Source organism: Macaca fascicularis, chromosome 11, assembly GCF_037993035.2.
Source record: "Macaca fascicularis isolate 582-1 chromosome 11, T2T-MFA8v1.1".
NCBI classification, from domain to species: Eukaryota; Metazoa; Chordata; class Mammalia; order Primates; family Cercopithecidae; genus Macaca; species Macaca fascicularis.
Window position 1 is genome coordinate 125,038,872 of NC_088385.1, and position 19,160 is coordinate 125,058,031.

The window sequence follows — 19,160 nt, forward strand, 5'->3', positions numbered from 1 at the left end:
CACAAACAGTAGGGGCCCTTTAAAAAAGAATTCTCCGGGTAACACACTCACTGAAAAGAAAGCCCTTATCTAGATGGGAAGGGGAGAGAGCTGCCTTTAACTCAATGCCTGACTTCAGCAAACAAAGAAATGTCATTTCCTAAATTAAAAAGTAACACCACCCCAGGGAATATCCAGATTTCAACCTTCCCACCCACAATAACAAGCCATCAGCAATCAGAATTCTCCAGACCAGGATGAAGCTTGAACTTGGCTGCAAGATTACAATGAAGTTCTGGAACAAATTCTGAGCCCTGGGCCTTGACCCCGTTCTGAAAATTTCTCCTAAGGAAATTGCATTTAAACTCGGGTCCTTCAAGAGCTGGGACTCCAGGAATCAATTCTAAATCTATCCCAAGTTTCTATGCAGGTGGGATTCCGAGGGAAGGTCGTTGGAGGGGAGAGGGCCGAGGCGTGCATGCGTCTTGAGGTTTTTTCCCCTTGCATAAGAGACACACCTTTCCCACTGAGATTTAAATGTTCATCTGAGCTGGTTTGAGGTATATCCAATATCCTGACTTCCACGCTGTCTTCTGATGGGGATGACAGATAACAAGAATAGAGGCAAGGTCCTCACCCATCAGTGTATCCTAAACTTGCCTGATCATACATATCGCCAGGGATCAGCATCTCCAGTCCCGCCCCACCTCCACTGAATTAATCTCCAGTGGGAGAGGCTGGGAATAGATTGTTTCAACAGGGAACCCAGACACCATTTTTACCGGGTTCCAACCACCCTCCGAGGCAGGTACTAGAATTATCCCATTTTGCAGATACAAAACTGAGACATGGGTGGCTGGCGGTGGTTCTGTGGTTCGTCCACTGTCACCATCACACAGCTTGTGAGGGGCAGAGGTGACTCCCATCTAGACATGCGAGTGCGTCCCCTGGCACCTGGGTACCCAGAGGCACCCACCCCCTTCGGGATCTCCGTTTTAGGGCTTGGTGCTCCCCACCCAGGAGCCCCCCCGTCCCGGTCGGGGGATCTCCTCCCGCAGAAGCCCGATCTTCCCGATCCCGTCGCCAGCGGGAGCCGGGGTGGCGGCCACTGACAACGAAAGTGAAACAAAGCTGGTCGCCGGGCGCGCACCCCCGCCGGCCCCGCGCGGACCTCCCAGGCCGGACGCCCCCGCCGCGTCCAGCCCCCGCCCCGCCCCGCCGAGCCAGCCCCGGGGTCGCCTCCCCCTCCCCGGGGAGAACGGGCCACGGCCCCGCCGGGCGGGAACTGGCCGCCGGGCCCCACTCACCTCCGGCCTCCATGGAGGACGCGCGCGGCCCCCGCGGCAGGCGGCGGGCGCCTCAGCCCCCCGGGCCGCGGGCCCTCATGCCGCCCCCGCGCCGCCCGCCCTGGCCCGGCCGCCGCCGCCGCCCGGAGAGGCCATCAGCTGCTTCCCGTCACATGGCGGTGGGCGCGGGCGGAGACGCGCGGGGGCGGGGCGCTGGGGAAACGGAGGGGGGGTGCGGACGGGATAAAAACGGTGGGGAGGCAGCTGAGGGAAAAGATGGAAAATCGGGGGGGCGGTACGCTGACGGGATAAAAGCCCAGGGGTTGCTGAGGGGAAACGGGGGCGGGGAAGACGCGCGAACCAGATAAAAATGGGGCAGGGGTGGGGGGAGGTGAGCGGAAACGGGGTGGGGCGCGAACGGGATAAAACCCAGGGGTTGTGCGGGGTCCTGAGGGGAACCAGCGCCGGATAAAACCGGGGAAGGGAGGGAGGGGAACTGGGCTGAGGGAAACCGGGGAAAGGGGAGCGACAGAAACCGGAGTAGGGGAAGCCGGGCTCAGGGGAAAAGGGGGTGTTGGAGAGTGGGTAGAGCCAGGCTGAGGGAAAAACCAAGCGGGGGAAGCGGCGATCCGGGGAAAACGGAGAGAGGGGGACTGAGGGCGGTGGGGGGAAGGGGAACCAAAGGGGCTGAAGCGAAGTCGAGGGGAGGGGCAGGTGAAAATGGAGCCATGCGAAGCCCGATGAGGGGGGAACGGGTAAAAATGGGGGCGGGAGAAATAGGGTGGAGGGAACACGGGCCGAGAAGAAACCTGGGGGAGAGCTGGGCTTAGGCGAAAATGCGGAGGGAGAGGGGGTGGAAGGAAGGTGTAATAACCGGGTGCTGGGGCTTGGGGGAGGACATGAATAAGAATGGGGGGTGCGGCGAGGGTCAAGGCTAGGGTAAAACAAGGGGGGCCGCTCAATGGCTCCGGTAATGGGAGAGGGAAGTGAGGAGAAAACGGCGCAGTGGGGAGAGGAGCGCAGGGTGAAAACCGGGGTGGGGGTGGGAACGAGATAAAAAACGGGGCAGGGGCGATTCGGAAGAAGACTGTCCCCTTAACTACCTACTGCGACAGCCTCTCCTGTCCCCGTCCCCCTGAGAAAGCTGCTCCCTGTGTACCTGCATAGCCTCAAGAAATGGCTCGCTTGGGCCAGACGCCCCCTTTCTAACATTGCAGGGCCAGGGCAGGAGTCATCATGGAGGCTTTTCCTGCCTGAAAGACCCCATTTCTTAGTTGTGCGGTCCCCAGTAGTGTCAGTGGCTTGGGGATTTCTTACTGAGCTCAGCTCATTGTCCTCAAAATGCCTCCCTTTAGCCCCGACTCGAGCGCTTCCCTTTCCTGCTTTGGGTCCAAGCTCTTCCCGCGGTTCTTGGTGTCAGCTTCATTCAAGTCACTCTCGCGCTTCTCATTCCTTTCTCCCCGCCTTTCTTCACTTCCCTCCAAGTGCCCTCTCCATTTCCCGGTCACTGGTCCCAGAGCTCCGGATCGCAGTGGTTCCATTTTAAACTTCTTTGCTTTCTAACGCAACCTATGTTTTCTGCGGTAACTGAGGTTCCCGGGTTCTTTTTCGCCATGGTCTGTCCGTTTTAATGTTTTGGTTTTTTTACCCAGGCCCCTGTTTTATGAGCCCTGGGTACTTCCTTCTTGTGTCCCTTTTGGCCTCCTGGGTTACACTCCTGTTCACCCCACTTGGCCGGTTTTTTTTTTTTTAACCTGCCGATTTCTCAGTCTCCCCGTTTTCCGCTGGCTACCTGTCCCTTCCTCGCCGCCCATTTTAACTTTAGCATGCCCCGTTCTCACCCTTCATTTTCCACTGGGTATTTTTTATGCTTCCTAATTTTAAAAACGGACCAGCACACCCCTTCCTCTGGGTCTCCACTTTTTATCTCTGGCACCAGTGTCGGCCTCCTCCACCTCTGCTCCCATTTAATCGCTAATTTCCTGCCTCCTGAGGACCCCCGTTTTATTGTCCAGCCTCCCCCCTCCCACTTTTCGCTTCTCTAATTTTCTGAGTCTCCATTTTTTGTCTTCCAAATTCCTTCGATTCCTGGAGTCTTTACAGGCCTCATTTTTATGTACACATCATGGAAAAGAATAAAAGGGTAAGGGCGCAGGGCACGATGGCTTATGCCTGTAATCCCAGCACTTTGGGAGGCCTAGGCGGGCAGAACACCTGAGGTCAGGAGTTTGAGACCAGCCTGGCTGATATGGCCAAACCCAATCTACTAAAAATACAAAAAGTAGCTGGGCATGGTGGCTGGCGCCTGTAAACCCAGCTATTTGGGAGACTGAGGCAGGAGAATCACTTGAACCCAGGAGGCGGAGGTTGCAGTGAGCTGAGATCTTGCCATTGCACTCCAGCCTGGGCGACAGAGCAAGACTCTGTCTTGAGGAAAAAAAAAAAAAAAGCGGGGCTGAGGTGAGAAGAATATTGTTACCAATTTTTAAAAAGCTAGTAAAAAAAAAATTTTGTCAAGTTCATTTTTCCAAGTCTTTCAATTTACTAAGCAGGTCTCAATCAAGATCACAAAAGCACTTACTTAAAAATAGCTTTATTCCATTATCTTTTAAAAAATGCATATGATAACCTCAGAATTAATTTCTCCCAATCTCCCCCCACCACATCTTAAAATGTAAATAATGGAGAAGGAGCTGTTTTTTTTTCTTTGCAGCAGTTCCTGGCCAGTCCCAACGTGAGAAATATCAGTTGGCCCTTATTGCATCATAATACATTTTACCTAGTAAGGATGATTTTCTAAGTCTCAGTGCATGGGTTATTGCAATTTTCCATCTTGTGTTTTCCTGCGGCAATTATGGGGCTTGTATGTGCTTGTGAGAATTGGAGCCAATATCAAAGCCACAGAATTGTGGAGGCTCCCTTCCTGGGGTCCACCAGGTTTTGAGAAAAACAAGAAAAAAGTCAGTTGCAATGGACCTGAAGTGTTTATCTTCCTGGTCCTGATAAATAGATCTCACAGTCTCTACGTTAACAATACATGCAGATAAGATTTTTTTTTTTAAAGCACAGTGTAACAACTCGGACTTTGCCACACAAACTGTAATCCACTGTCAACAAGCTTGTGGATTTGGGCATGGATCGTCTTAAAGAAGCCTGAATTCTTCAAAAATCCTTAAAACTTGAAGACCTGGATTCTACCTGATCCAGGATATTAATGTGCACACAGGACTCAGATATGTGACGGCAGTCACAGCTCAGCTGGTCAAAGGTTTATAGTGTTTGGCACCAGGACCATGAAGCTCCCATTTGATAGTGGAAAAACCCTCAAATATTTCCTATCAACAGATGTGTGTGCAAGAGAAGAGGAAGTTGTGGAAAATATCCCAGTGATCTTACAAAACATTCTCTGTGTTCCCAGTGAGGGTTTTTTTTTTTTCACCTCAACAGTTTTTGTGTTTTCTTTTTTTAATCTTGTTGCCTCTGAGTAGTAGACTCTTCAATTCTGGAATTTGGTTGCCGAAGACTCTAAAGGAGAGACTCACTCAGTATTCAGTGACTTTAGAAGCAAGCTGAGTATCTCATTCTAAAATGACACTGATTTACACTGTTGAGAATGGTTAAGTACGTGGGTGCCTTGCAGCAAAAGACAAAAAGCCAAAAGCCAGTAGAACTGCAATTCACAGCTATTCCTGAGGGGTGCACATTGCAGCCCACTCTTGAGCTCCCCAATGTTCTGAGCAGGGGACAGGGCATACTTCTAGTGATTTGCTTAGTTTAGTCCCTTCATCCAAGAAAACAGGCCTTCCCCAACCACACCTGCAGGGTTACTTCAGACAACCAGCTTCTCATTTTAGAGTCCCAGTTCCTAGAATTAGAGAAAGGAAGTTCCCCTTTAAGCCCTAGGTCCGGCCCACTAGAGCAGATACGCAACATTAAAGAGTGCAAATTCAAGTAAGTTTTTCATATTTAGCAAACATCCACTGCACCTTTATAAGATCCTTGACTTTAAGAAATTTATATGAAATCAGAAAACTTAAATATTGAAACTATACAAGGATCTACTGGAAGCATCAGCAGGCTAAACTCATCACATGGTATTTTCATTCCAAATTTAGTGTTATTGATCAGTGTACCCTCAGAATATCCTTAAGCAGCAGGAAGGAAACAAGTTTTCCTCTTCCCATTTCCAAGATCGAGAAACAGTCCAGATGAGCTGGTTTGCCCAAGCAGTTCTTATCACCAGATACTCCGTTATTAAACATGTCTCCTGCCTTCTTCGAAAGCAACAGGAGAAATGAAGCATAGGAAAGTCTGCAAGCTAATAGTGTATCACCTAGGAGGCTTGTATATAAATATGAAGCTCTGCAAAATGTGGTTATAATGAAAGGCACTTGCTATTACCAGCTCCCTAACTCTTTTTAAAAGAATTCTATCTCCAGGTAAATAAATAATGGTTAAGACAGTGCTGATTTGCTTAGTTTAGTTCCTTCATCCAAAAAAACAGACCTTCCCCAACCACACCTGCAGGGTTACTTCAGACAACCAGCTTCTCATTTTAGAGTCCCAGTTCCTAGAACTGGAGAAAGGAAGTTCCCCTTTAAGCCCTAGGTCCTGCCCACTAGAGCAGATACGCAATATTAAATAGTACAAATTCAAGTCAGATTTTCATATTTAGCAGGTGATCTTACAAAGATGTTTTTCAATAAATGGATTACGTTTTTCAATGAATGGATCTTACAAAGATGTTTTTCAATAAATGGAAGGAAAGATGTGTGTGCTTGGTTTTTTTGCTGAGACCCAAATGTTGCTAGTGCAAGCACCCACCAGGGGTACAGGTCGAGTCAAAGCTGAATGAAGAGCTCATCTTCAATGTAGCTTTCCAAGCTTTCCGAACGAGACAATTAAGTGAGCAATTTCCTCATCTATTTCATAGGTGAGGAAATTGAGGCCAAGAGACAGGTAAAGAATCGTGCCCTAGCCCATGAAAGAAGGAAGCAACAGAGCCCAGATTCGACTTCAGGTGTTTCTAACTCCAAAGCCTGAATCAAACTGCCTTCCTCTGATTGGCATTGGTACCTGGAACTTCACCTGTTCCAAGGAATTGATATTTGCATGGTAGCACGGCTGAGGCAGGAGAATCGGTTGAATCCGGGAGGTGGAGGTTGTGGTGAGCCGAGATCATGCCATTGCACTCCAGCCCGGGCAATAGAGGGAGACTCGGTCTCAAAAAAAAAAAAAAAACAAAAAGTGGCAAAAGGCATCAAGACCCAGCGCTTCCCTGACCTCTGCTCCCTCCAAATAAGCATCTATCACAGTAAATCAACCTGGATAAAGCCAGGATTCACAGCAGAAGTGGCACCTCAGACACCAAAGCAGCCTTACTTCTCAAAGCTTTTAAACATCATTGGGAAAACTTAGAGCAAATCAAACCAACGTTTTTCAATAAATGGAAGGAAAGATGTGTGCGCTTGGTTTTGTTTTTTGCTGAGACCCAAATGTTGCTAGTGCAAGCCCCGGCCAGGGGTGCAGGTCGAGTCAAAGCTGAATGAAGAGCTCATCTTCAGTGTAGCTTTCCAAGCTTTCAGAGCAAGACAACCATGGATCATCCTCTTCTTCAGACTGGCCTATCTTCTTCTTGAACAATGTCACTTTGCTCCTCACTGCTGTCATCTGCACAGGGGGGAAATAAACCCAATGCTTTGTAATCAGAGTGTGATTCTATTTCAACCATCAGTCATCAATCATCTCAGTGATTTCTAGTCCTTTCCTGGTGAGTCACAGAATGGGATCTCATGGAGAAGAAGGTGGGGCAGGGTGTGTTTTCCCCTTTTCACCTGTTTTCTACACTCAAAACCTCTAGGCATGCTTGATACCAGCCATCCTTCATGTCCTCTGCTCACGCCCCTGCCCTCACCTGAAACACCCTCTCTCCTTTCTGCTTATTCCAACTCAGCTGTCCTAAAGCCTTGCTTCATGTCCACCTCTTCCATAAAGCTTCCCCTGACCAGTGCACCCCTCCAGGCTCTTATCTTTCTCTGAGGTCCTATAATTTTTGGTTCAGTGGCACGATCTCAGCTCACTGCAGCCTCAACTTCCTAGGCTCAGGGGATTCTCCCACCTCAGCCTCCCAAGTAGCTGGGGCTACAGGTACATGCCACCATACCCAGCTAATTTTTTGTACTCTTAGTAGAGACGGGTTTTGCCATGTTGCTGAGGCTGCTCTCAAACTCCTGGGCTCCAGTGATCCGCCCACTCTGGCCTCCCAAAGTGCTGGGATTACAGGCATGAGCCACCACGCCTATAATTTTTAAATATTGTCCATCAGGCAATTAATCAAATATCTTTCTGCAGCAGCTCTTCTACTGCTCTCTCAAAGTGTTGGTTCAGTCTTGCTCCTGTTTCCATTTCCCCTGTGGGTTTTAGTTTGTTCACCTAAACTGGTTTTTTTTTGTTTTGTTTTGTTTTGAGACAGAGTCTCACTCTATCACCCAGGCTGAAGTGCAGTGGCTCAATCTCGGCTCACTGCAGCCTCCGTTTCCCAGGTTCAAGTGATTCTCCTGCCTCGGCCTCCGAAGTAGCTGGGATTACATGCACCTACCATGCCCAGCTAATTTTTGTATTTTTAGTAGAGATGGGGGGGTCTCACCATGTTGGCCAGGCTGGTCTCAAACTCCTGACCTCAAATGATACACCTACCTCAGCCTCCCAAAATGCTGGGATTATAGGCGTGAGCCACTGCACCCGGTCTGAACTGGTCTTGTAAAGCCCCTGCATGAAGACGCTAACAGTTTCTCTTTTCTATTCTCCCACAATGCCAATATTGTGCCTACCCTAGACCAGGACCTTGATAAGAGTGTGTCAATTTGATTTTCATGTTGGTAGTTGACAGTAGTCTCAGGTTCTAGACTAAAGTTTAGCTATCTTCCCCAGCCTTTAAAAAACCAAACTCACCCCTTAGAGATTTCCTGCTGAGAAGCTCACTGCAGTTCAGAGGTTTGTGGGCTTTTTTGTTTTGTTTTGTTTTTTTGTTTGTTTTTTGAGACAGGTGTCCCACTGCTGCCCAGACTGGAGTGCAGTGGCGTGATCATAGCTCACTGCAGCCTGGACCTCCTACACTCAAGCGATCCTCCTGCCTCAGCCTCCCAAGTAGCTGGGATCACAAGTGCACACTACCATGCCTGGCTAATTTTTCTTTCTTTCTTTCTTTCTTTCTTTTTTTTTTTTTTTTTTTTTGTAGAGACAGAGTGTCACTATGTTGCCCAGGCTAGTCTCGAACTTCTGGGCTCAAGTGATCTTCCCACCTTGGCCTCCCAAAATGCTGGGATTATAGGCATGAGCCAACATGCCTTTGTTTGTTTTCTGTTTATTTGTTTAAGGAAAAAGAGCTTACCTTGTAGATCCTGGAATCCATTTCCCATCTGTTCTATGTTCCCATTCACCAAGGCGGTCACTCTGTGAATGTGGTCTTGCTTAGGTATTTCTTTTGGCAACTCCTCTCTCTCATGTGCTTCCTCCTCTTCCTCTACTGCAGCATCTTCCTCCTCCTCCTCCTCCTCTTCTGAATCCACCAAAACCATGACATCATCCATGTTTTGTCCCCTAATTTCCAAAGGGAAAAAAATAATCAAGAAGATTTCCTATTTTTCCCAACTTCAGCCCTCACTGAATAGGAAACACTAGATTTTTTGCGACCCCATTAGTAATATGGAAAATTCCTCAGGCACTCAGCTTGGTGAAGTAATGAGATGATGGTGTGGTAACCAAAGAGAGAGATGCTGCCACAAATTGCTTCAGATGATGGTATCTCATGCTGGGTTTGTTTTATTACTCCCTTGCTCCTCGGGCAGGTGACCATGTCCCAGGCATCTACCATTTCATGTCCCCTTACAGCTGGTAGACAAATGTTTTTCCTTTTCTGAAATGCCCTCATTCTGCTCTACTTACCGAAATCTGTCCCCCTCCTCATTTTGGAAGACACAGGTAAAGTCCTCTCTCTCCCGCTAAAGACCTAAATTAATGATTGCATTTAGAGTCCACACTGTAGCTTATTTACTGTCAGCTCACTAGCTCTGCCTACCCAGCCAGACTTTGCATTTCAGACTATACATTTCTTTTTCTTTTCTTTTTTTTTTTCTTTTTTAAGATGGAGTCTTGCTCTGTTGCCCAGGCTGGAGTGCAGTGGCACGATATTGGCCCACTGCAACCTCCACCTCCTGGGTGCAAGCAATTCTCCTGCCTCTGCCACCCAAGTAGCTGAGACCAAAGGCGTGCGCCACCACATCTGGCTAATTTTTGTATTTTTAGTAGAGACGTGGTTTCAGCATGTTGGCTAGGCTGGTCTCTAATGCCTGGCCTCAAGTGATCCACCCACCTTGGCCTCCCAGAGTGCTGGGATTATAGGGCATGAGCCACTGTGCCCGGCCTGGACTGTGCATTTCTTCTTTTTTCTTTTTTTGAGACAGAGTTTCGTTCTTGTTGCCCAGGCTGAAGTGCAATGGCACAATCTTAGCTCACTGCAACCTCCGCCTCCCAGGTTCAAGTAATTCTCCTGCTTCAACCTCCCGAGTAGCTGGGATTACAGGCATGCGCCACCACACCTGGCTGATTTTTTTGTATTTTTAATAGAGATGGGGTTTCTCCATGTTGGTCAGGCTGGTCTCGAACTCCCAACCTCAGGTGATCCACCCACCTCAGCCTCCCAAAGTGCTGGGATTACAGGCATGAGCCACCGCACCCGGCAAAACAAACTTTCTTTTTCAGACGGAGTTTCACTCTTGCTGCCCAGGCTAGAGTGCAGTGGCGCGATGTCGGCTCACCACAACCTCCGCGCCCTGGGTTCAAGTGATTTTCCTGCCTCAGCCTCCTGAGTAGCTGGGATTACAGGCATGTGCCACCATGCCCGGCTAATTTTGTATTTTTAGTAGAAACGGGGTTTCTCCATGTTGGTCAGGCTAGTCTCAAATTCCCGACCTCAGGTGATCTGCCCGCCTTGGCTTCCCAAAGTGCTGGGATTACAGGCATGAGCCACTGTACCCAGCCTGGACTATGCATTTCTTAAGGAAGAAAGAATGAAAGTCACAGGTCAGTCACCTGCCCGAGGAGCTGTGTTACATTCTCATTTAATCTTCACAAACCCCTTGGTGAAACAGATCAGGAGACGAAGGCTCAGAGAGGGTCAGGGATTTTCTATTGGTACAGGGCTTGGGAATGGCACAGCTGTCATTTGAACCCAGGTCCAATGGTCTCAATGCCTTTTCCTCCTATACCACACTGATGCCTCCGGTGAGAAACAAGCCCAGGGAATGACAGACTTACTGAGAGAATGGCCCTCCAATACAGGGCAGTAAAGGTAATGTTTTGCTACGAAAGATGGTCCCAGAACAATAACATCCTGTTGTTATGAATAGGTAAAGAACTGTTTTTCCATAGGATCATAGAGAAGAGTACTCTGCTCCCACCCAGAATCTCCTTAGGAAATGTAATATACAAGTTCCATTTGGTTCCTTTGCCCCTACTGGGGTTTCCTTTTGGGAGGGGTTTCTAGGCATGCTCATAGTAGTCTTCCAAAACACTGTAAAACTGGCTGGGTGCAGTGGCTCATGCCTGTAATCCCAGCACTTTGGGAGACCGAGGTGGGCAGATCACTTGAGGCCAGGAGTTCAAGACTAGCCTGGCCAACATGGTGAAACCCCGTCTCTACTAAAAATACAAAAATTAGCCAGGCATGGTGGTGCGCACCTGTAATTCCAGCTACTCGGAAGGCTGAGGCAGGAGAATGGCCTCAACCCAGGAGGCAGGGACTGTGGTGAGCCGACATCGCGCCATCGCACTCCAGCCTGAGCAAGAGAGCGAGATTCTGTCTCAAAAAACAAAAATCAAACAAAACAAAACAAAAAACTCTAAGACCATGATTGATTCTTTCTTTTAGCTCTTTTTAGAAAATTAAATAAAACAAATGCATGAATGACTGGCTCAAAATGTACACATTGTCTTTCTGTCTCAATGACAGACCTGCAATGTGTCCAGCCCTGAGGTTTGGCGTTGTAAAAGAACACAGACTTTGGAATTGATTAGACCTGGACCTGAAAGAAGGCACTGCTGCTTTCTTCCAGAATGAGCTTGCAGAAATTACTTCATTGAGCCTCCATCCCCTTATCTGGAAAATGGAGACGTCACCACCACCGTGAGGAGATGATGAAAGGGTTTATAAGAATACCTGATAAAACCCCTACACCAGTGTCTAGTACATTGTAGGTCCTCAGTGGTAGTTGCTATTATTGTTCTTATGAAAGGAAGGGAACAAAACAGAAGTGAAGACAGATGGTGGGAATGGGTTTGAGTCTAGGGAACACTCACCTGAAAGTGTTTCCTACTGAAGAGAGAAAGGAAAAACCATTAATATCCAGTAACATCCACTTCAACCTCACAGGTTCTTATTCAGGCTAACATTTACTAGAGGAACAAATAAGAAAACTGACTCAATGTGACAGGTGATAGGGTGTCCCGGGATGGTACCTAGATGACTTATTACTGTACATCTCGACCCAACGAAGAAGCCCAGAGAACAGAACTTCAGGTGGGCGCATGACAGGGGCCATCCTTCCCCAACCCGCACATTTTCAAAAGCCTGGAAGAGAAGCTAAGGGACCCAGGGAGCTCTTACCTTTCCAGCAGAACACAGGGCTGTAATACAACAGAAGCCCTGAGATAATGGCCAGTCCCAGCAGAAGGAGACTCACAATGGTTCCCACAATCCCCCCGATATTTACAGGTTCTGTAAAGACAAATCACACCGTTGATTCTTCCATCAGATATGTGTGCAATCAGAACACCACCTTCCTTTCTCTGCGTGGATCCAGTTCTTGTCTTATCTTGATTGCTGACCTTGGGTACGGCTTATGACCTGTCTGTAATGCCAGATAAATATTTTATCACCCAACCTCAGAGAGTTTGTGGGGATGAGATGGAGCAGGGAATGTGAAAAAACAATGGAAAGTTAAAATCTCTCTGTCTACCAAACATGAGACTATTTATAAGGCCATGGTAAGTAAGAGTGTGAGAGTTATCAATGCCATGATAAACAGAGTGATCAATGGAACAGAACAGAGAATCCAGGAACAGGTCCACACGTAAATATACTTGATATATGACAGGGTATTGAGCAAAGGAAGCACTATTTAAGAATTGGTACTAGAGCCTGGGCATGGTGGCTCACGCCTGTAACCCCAGCACTTTGGGAGGCTGAGGAGGGCGGATCACCTGAAGTCAGGAGTTTGAGACCAGCCTGACCAACATGGTAAAACCCCATCTCTACTAAAAATACAAAATTAGCCAAGTGTGGTGGTGCATGCCTGTAATCCCAGCTCCTCGGGAGGCTGAGGCATGAGAATCGCATAAACCCGGTAGGTGGGGGTTGTGGTGAGCCAAGATTGCGCCATTGCACTCCAGCCTGGGCAACAAGAGTGAAATTCCGTCTCAGAAAAAGAAAGAAAGGGGAGGGAAGGTGTGGGAAGGGAAGGGCAAGGAAAGAAAAGAAGGAAGGCAGGAAAGGGAAAAGGGAGATGAAAAGGGGAAAGGGAGAAGGGAAGGGAAGAAAGAAAGAGGCCAGGTGTGGTGGCTCATGCCTGTAATCTCAACACTTTGGGAGGCTGAGATGGGAGGATCACTTGAGCCCAGGAGTTCAAGGCCAACCTGGTCAACATGGAGAGACCCCATCTCTATAAAAAATAAAATAAAAATAGACATCTATAGTAAAAATTAGAATTCAGGACCATGGTTACCTTTCAAGAGGGGCCCAGGATGAGACTAGGCCTACAGGGAGGGTTCCCAGGTAAAATTCAGTATGCCCAGTGAAATTTGGATTTCAGATAAACAATGAATAGTTTTTCAGTGTAAGTATGTCCCATGAAATATCTGGAACACACTTATACTAAAAAAAAAAAAAAAAAAATTATTTTTCTAAACTCAAATTTAACCAGGCATCCTGTTTTTAAAGTTCTATTGTTATTTTCTTCTTTTCGAGATGGAGTCTTGCTCTGCCGCCCAAGCTGGAGTACAGTGGCACAATCTTGGCTCACTGCAGCCTTCACCTCCCAGAGTCCAGTGATTCTGCCTCAGCCTTCCGAGTAACTGGGATTATAGGCACCTGCCACCATGCCCAGTTAATGGTCTCCAACTCCCAACCTCAGGTGATCTGCCTATCTCAGCCTCCCAAGTAATTTTGTTTTTTTACTAGCAATGGGGTTTCACCATATTGGCCAGGCTGGTCTCGAACTCCTGGCCTCAACTGATCCACCCGCCTCGGCCTCCCAAAGTGCTGGGATTACAGGCGTGAGCCACCGCGCCCAGTCCTATTGTTGTTTCCAAATCTGGCCCTGAGACATACCAGTAACCTAATGCATGTTGGTACTATATCCTAAATGGGATGACAGTTTCTTAGGTGTTCCTTTTGCTGTTATGCTTCACAACTGATACACACTAGATATCTATTCTTTGGTGTGTATAGATAGTATGTAATTTTTGCTACCTATGTAAATATTAGTGAGTTTGGGGTTGGATAATAATGTATTCCAGCCACCTTGTCAAGTCATAAGCAAGCGGATATGCCTTCTCCCAGTTGGCAGTGACCCACGTGCAGGGAGGCACCAGGCTGTCCCCATGCTGGTGCTAGGTGCTCTGAAGCTCTGAACCCTCCTCCTTCAGGCTCAGTTCCACCACTCACCTTTCACACTCAGCCAGATTTCCACCTCCCTCACCCCTACAGGGCTGTCAGCCCGGCAGATGTAGTAGCCCTCATCCAGGTCCTGGGAGCAGTTGTGGATGGTGAGGGTGGAGTCCTGGCCATCCTGGGTAATGAGATGGCGGCTGCTGGGCTGGATGACCACCTCAGGCTGGGTAAGGTTCCTCAGCCACAGGATCTTGGCAGGGGGGTAGGCCCCAGACACCTGACAGGTAAGTGTCACATTGCCTCCAACGAAGCAAGTCTTCATGGGCTCAGAGAGAAGGGAGGGACCCCCTGGTGATCAGAAGGTAAAGAAAGACAAATGTTAGAGATTCAAGTCATGAACTGAGATCTGCAAGAAAAATACAGTAGTCTTCTTTTTTTTTTTTTGAGATGGAGTTTTTGCTCTGTTGCCCAGGCTGGAGGGCAGTGGCACAATCTTAGCTCACTGAAACCTCTGCCTCCCTCTCGGGTTCAAGCAATTCTCCTGCCTCAGCCTCCCAAGCTGGGATTACAGGCGTGTGCCACCACACGTGGCTAATTTTTGTATTTTCAGTAGAGACAGGGTTTCACCATGTTGCCCAGGCTGGTCTCAAACTCTCAAGCTCAGGTGATCTGCCCATCTCAGCCTCTCCCAAAGTGCTGGGATTATAGGCGTGAGCCACCGCATCCGGCCCCAGTCCCCTTTATCCGTGATTTTACTTTCTGAGGTTTCAGTTACCATGGTCAACTACAGTGCAAAAATATGAAATGGAAAATTCCAGAAATAAATTTTTTTTTTTTTTTTTTTTGAGATGGAGTCTCACTTTGTCACCCAGGCTGGAGTGCGGTGGCGCAATCTTGGCTCACTGCAATCTCTGCCTCCTGAGTTCAAGAGATTCTCCTGCCTCAGCCTCCCGAGTAGCTGGGATTACAGGCGTGAGCTACCACGCCCGGCTAATTTTTGTATTTTTAGTAGAGATGGGGTTTCACCATATTGGCCAGGCTAATTTCAAACACCTGCCTCAGCCTCCCAAAGTGTTGGGATTACAGGTGTGAGCCATCATGCCCGGCCAATTCATAAACTTTTTATCTTTTCTTTTCTTGCGGTACTTTTAATATTCACAATTTCCTAAGTTTTAAACTGCACACTGTTCTGAGTCGTGTGATGAAATCTTGCACCATCCTGAATGAGCCTTTCTTCATCACAAGAAGAAGGCTGAGTAGATATTTTGAGAGAAAGATCACATTCGCATAATTTTTATTACCGTATATTGTTATACTTGTCTATTTATTATTAGTTACTATTGTTAATCTCTTATTGTGCCTAATGTATAAATTAACCTTATCATAAGTATTTATGTATAGGAAAAAGCATAGTACATATAGGGTTCAGTGCTACCCATGGTTTCAGGCATCCACTGGGGATCTTGGAACATATCCCTTATGGATAAGGGAGGAACACTACCTTTCCTTCCTAATGAAGCAACTCCAGAAATTTTTTCTTTTTTCTTTTTTTTTCTGAGACAAGGTCTTGCTCTGTTGCCCAGGCTGGAGTGCAGTGGCATGATCTTGGCTCACTGCAACCTCCGCCTCCCAGATTCAAGCAATTCTCATGCCTCAGCCTCCCAAGTAGCTGGGATTACAGGTGCCCACCACCACGCCCAGCTAATTTTTGTACTTTTAGTAGAAACAGGGTTTCACCATGTTGGTCAGGCTGGTCTCGAACTCCTGACCTCATATGATCTGTCCACCTTGGCCTCCCAAAGTGCTGGGATTACAGGCATAAGCCACCGCACCTGGCCAACTCCAGAAATTTCTGTACCACACCTGGTCTTACATAATAATAAGCCTAACATTAACTAAGCATTTACTGTGGGCAAGGCACTGTTACACATATTAACCCAATTCACTCTCACAGCAACCCTGTTATTATGCCCATTTTGCAGATAAGGAAACTGAGGCACAGAGAAAGTTAAGTAATTTGCTCAATGCTACAGAACTAAATAGGAAATGCAGCTATGATACAGAGTGATCAACTGTCCCAGTCTGCCCAGGACGTGGAGTTTTCCCAGGATGTGGAGTTTTCAGTCCTAAAACCAGGAGAGTTCTGGGCAAACCAGGATAAACTGGTTCCTGTATCCACAAGCTTTCCTTCCATGCTATATACTACTACATACAAAACCTGTACTGATCATATAAAAAATGGACACATATCTAACAAGGATTTCAAGGGGACAAGAGGGCAGCTGTATTTGTTTCCAATTGCTGATGTAACAGATTATGACAGACTTAGTAGCTTGAAGCACATTTATTCTCTTACAGTTCTGGAGGTCAGGAGTCTGGAATGATCTTACATCAAGGTTAACATCAAGGTGTTGGCAGAGCTCGTTCCTTCTGGACGCTCTAGAGCAAGCTTGTGCGACCTGCAGCCTGTGGGCCAAATTCAGCCCAGGATGGCTTTGAATGTGAGGACATGTTTGCTTCTCTGTGGTGGTAGATATCATGAAAATTATGCACGGACCCTTTTTTTTTTCCTGCTCATCACCTGTCGTTAGTGTTAGTGTTTGTGTGAAATGCACTCCCATCATCCAATTACCTCCCACCAGGTCCCTCCGCCAATATTGGGAGTTACAATTCAACATGAGATTTGGGTGGGGACACAAAGCCAAACCATATCATGAGGTTTCGCTGTGTTGCCCAGGCTGGTCTCAAACTCCTAGGCCCAAGCAATCTGCCTGTCCTCGGCCTCCCAAAGTGCTGGGATTATAGGCATGAGCCACCATGCCTGACTGATCCTGGCACTTCTCATCTCCCTTAACTTCGCCCATCCCCCCACTTTTTTTTGAGACAGAGTTTCACTCTGTCACCCAGGCCTGGAGTGCAGTGGCACAATATTGGCTCACTGCAGCCTCAACCTCCTAGATCGGCCGCCCCAGTAGCTGGGATTATAGGTGCATACCACCATGCCCAGCTACCTTATTTATTTTTTATTTTTTGTAGAAACAAGGTCTGTGTTACCCAGGCTGGTCTCAAATTTGTAGCCTCAAGCTATCCTCCCACCTCTGACTCCCAAAGTGCTGGGATTACAGGTGTGAGCCACCACGCTGGGCCTTCTCTCTTCTTACAAAGAAATACACCAATCATTGAATTACAGCCCGCTCTAATCCAGTATGACCTTATCTTAACTTGATTCCATCTGCAAAGACTCTTTCCGAATAAAGTCATATCCACAGGTATTAGGGTTTGGACTTGAACATACCTATTCGGGGGACACAACTGAACCCCCAACCTCCATCCAGCTTTATCAGTATTTTACACACAACGCCCCGGTCACACAGGTCTTCTCTCGGGTCCTCAAATGCCAAATTTGTTTCCACCTCAGGGCCTCTGCGTTTGCTATTGCCTCTGCCAGGAACATTCAGACCACGGTCTTCACCTAGCCAGCTCCTTCTCAAAGGATAGATTACCACCTCAAGGAGACCTCCCTGCCACCCTAGGAAAAGTGTCCCTCTTCTTATAAAGATCTCTCTTTTATACATACCATTTTATTATCCTCATAATTATTATCATATCTGGACCTATCTTACTTGTTTTTGTACTTTCTGTCTTCCTTCTACCTCCATGCCACCCAGGATATAAGCTCTGTGAAAGAGGAATGGTTATGGTTTTAAAAATATGTACAGACATTCTCTGACACTCCTCCCTTCAAAAAGTGGTGACTAATTCTCCCCAGTTCTCTTGAATGTGGGCTGGACTCATTTCTAATACACAGAGTGTGCAGAAGGGATCCCATGTAACTCCTGAGGCTAGGTCATAGAAAGGATAGCATCGGCTTGACTTACTCCGTCTTGGATCATTTGCTCTGGGGGAAGCCAGCCGCCATGTTGGCAGGAAATTCAAGGAGCCTTATGGAGAATCCCACATGGAGAAGAAATAGTTGCCAGGGATGGGAGTGAGGACTTCAAAAGTGATTTCAGCCCCCCAACCTTCAAATCTTCCGGCTGACACCCCAGACATACAGAGCCAAGACAAACCATCCCCAATGCCCACTGTCCCCTGTCTGAATTCCTGACCCACAGAAATCGTCAGATAATATATGGTTATTCTTGTTTTAAGCCACTATGTTTGAGAGTAATTTGTTACATAACTAGATGCTATAGTTTGAATGTTTGTCCCCTCCAAATCTCATGTTTAAATTTGATCCTCAATGTTGGAGGTAAGGCCTAATGGAAGGTATTTGGATAAGTGAATTCTCATTCTATTAGCTTGGTGCAAAAGTAATTACAATTTTTGTCATTATTTCCTTTTATTTTTCTTTTATTTTTTTGAGATGGAGTCTTGCTCTGTCGCCCAGGCTGGGGTGCAGTGGCGTGATCTTGGCTCACTGAAAGCTCTGCCTCCTGGGTTCATGCCATTCTCCTGCCTCAGCCTCCTGAGTAGCTGGGACTACAGGCACCTGCCACCATGCCTATTTTTTTTTTTTTTTTTTTTTGTATTTTTAGTAGAGACAGGGTTTCACTGTGTTGGACAGGATAGTCTCGATCTCCTGACCTCATGATCCGCCCGCTTCGGCCTCGCAAGGTGCTGGGATTACAGGCATGAGCCACCATGTCCAGCCTGTCATTACTTTCAATGGCAAAACCACAGTTACTTTTGCACCAATCTAATATTAGTGCTGGTTGTTTTTTTTTTTTTTTTTTTTTTTGAGATGGCATCTCACTCTGTCACCCAGGCTGGAGTGCAGTGGCACAATCTTGTTCACTGTAACCTCCGCTTCCTGGTTTCAAGCAATTCTCCTGCCTCAGCCTCCCGAGTAGCTGGGACTACAGGCACGCACCACCACGCCTGATTAATTTTTGTATTTTTAGTAGAGATGGGGTTTCATGATGTGGCCAGGCTGGTCTCAGACTCCTGACCTCAAGTGATCTACCAGCCTTGGCCTCCCAAAGTGCTAAGATTACAGATGTGAGCTACTGCGCCCAGCAAGCACTGGTTGTTAAAAAGAGCCTGGCACCTCCCTTCTCTCTTGGTTCCTCTCTCACTATGGATCTCTGCACAAGCTGGCTCCCCTTTTCCTTCTGTCATGAGCAGTAGCGGCCTGATGCTCTCACCAGAAGCCAAGCAGATGCTGGTGCCATGTTTCTTGCACAGCCTATGAAACTATGAGCAAATGAACTAATTTTCGGCGAGGC

The 19,160-nt window shown here is 47.4% G+C and overlaps 2 protein-coding genes across 10 annotated transcripts in view; both read right to left on the minus strand.

Annotated features, from left to right (window-relative positions):
• Positions 1 to 1,436, minus strand: part of WSB2 (WD repeat and SOCS box containing 2) — a 28,985-nt gene extending 27,549 nt beyond the window's left edge. For both annotated transcript variants that reach the window (XM_045366054.3, XM_045366053.3), the window contains exon 1: positions 1,287 to 1,436. Coding sequence is in view for 1 of the 2 variants with exons in the window: in XM_045366053.3 (XP_045221988.1) it covers positions 1,287 to 1,299 (13 nt within the window). In the remaining variant the exon portion in view is untranslated. The remainder of the gene's footprint in view (positions 1 to 1,286) is intronic.
• A 2,406-nt stretch (positions 1,437 to 3,842) lies between these two features.
• Positions 3,843 to 19,160, minus strand: part of VSIG10 (V-set and immunoglobulin domain containing 10) — a 50,203-nt gene continuing 34,885 nt past the window's right edge. For 7 of the 8 annotated variants that reach the window (XM_074007992.1, XM_074007996.1, XM_074007995.1 and 4 more), the window contains 5 exons: positions 13,987 to 14,280; positions 11,929 to 12,039; positions 11,622 to 11,637; positions 8,656 to 8,864; positions 3,843 to 6,935 (listed from right to left, as the gene is read on the minus strand). In XM_074007992.1, the coding sequence (XP_073864093.1) occupies positions 6,880 to 6,935; positions 8,656 to 8,864; positions 11,622 to 11,637; positions 11,929 to 12,039; positions 13,987 to 14,280 (686 nt within the window). In that variant the 3' untranslated portion in view covers positions 3,843 to 6,879. The remainder of the gene's footprint in view (positions 6,936 to 8,655; positions 8,865 to 11,621; positions 11,638 to 11,928; positions 12,040 to 13,986; positions 14,281 to 19,160) is intronic. The other variant, XR_012420725.1, reaches the window with a different exon arrangement.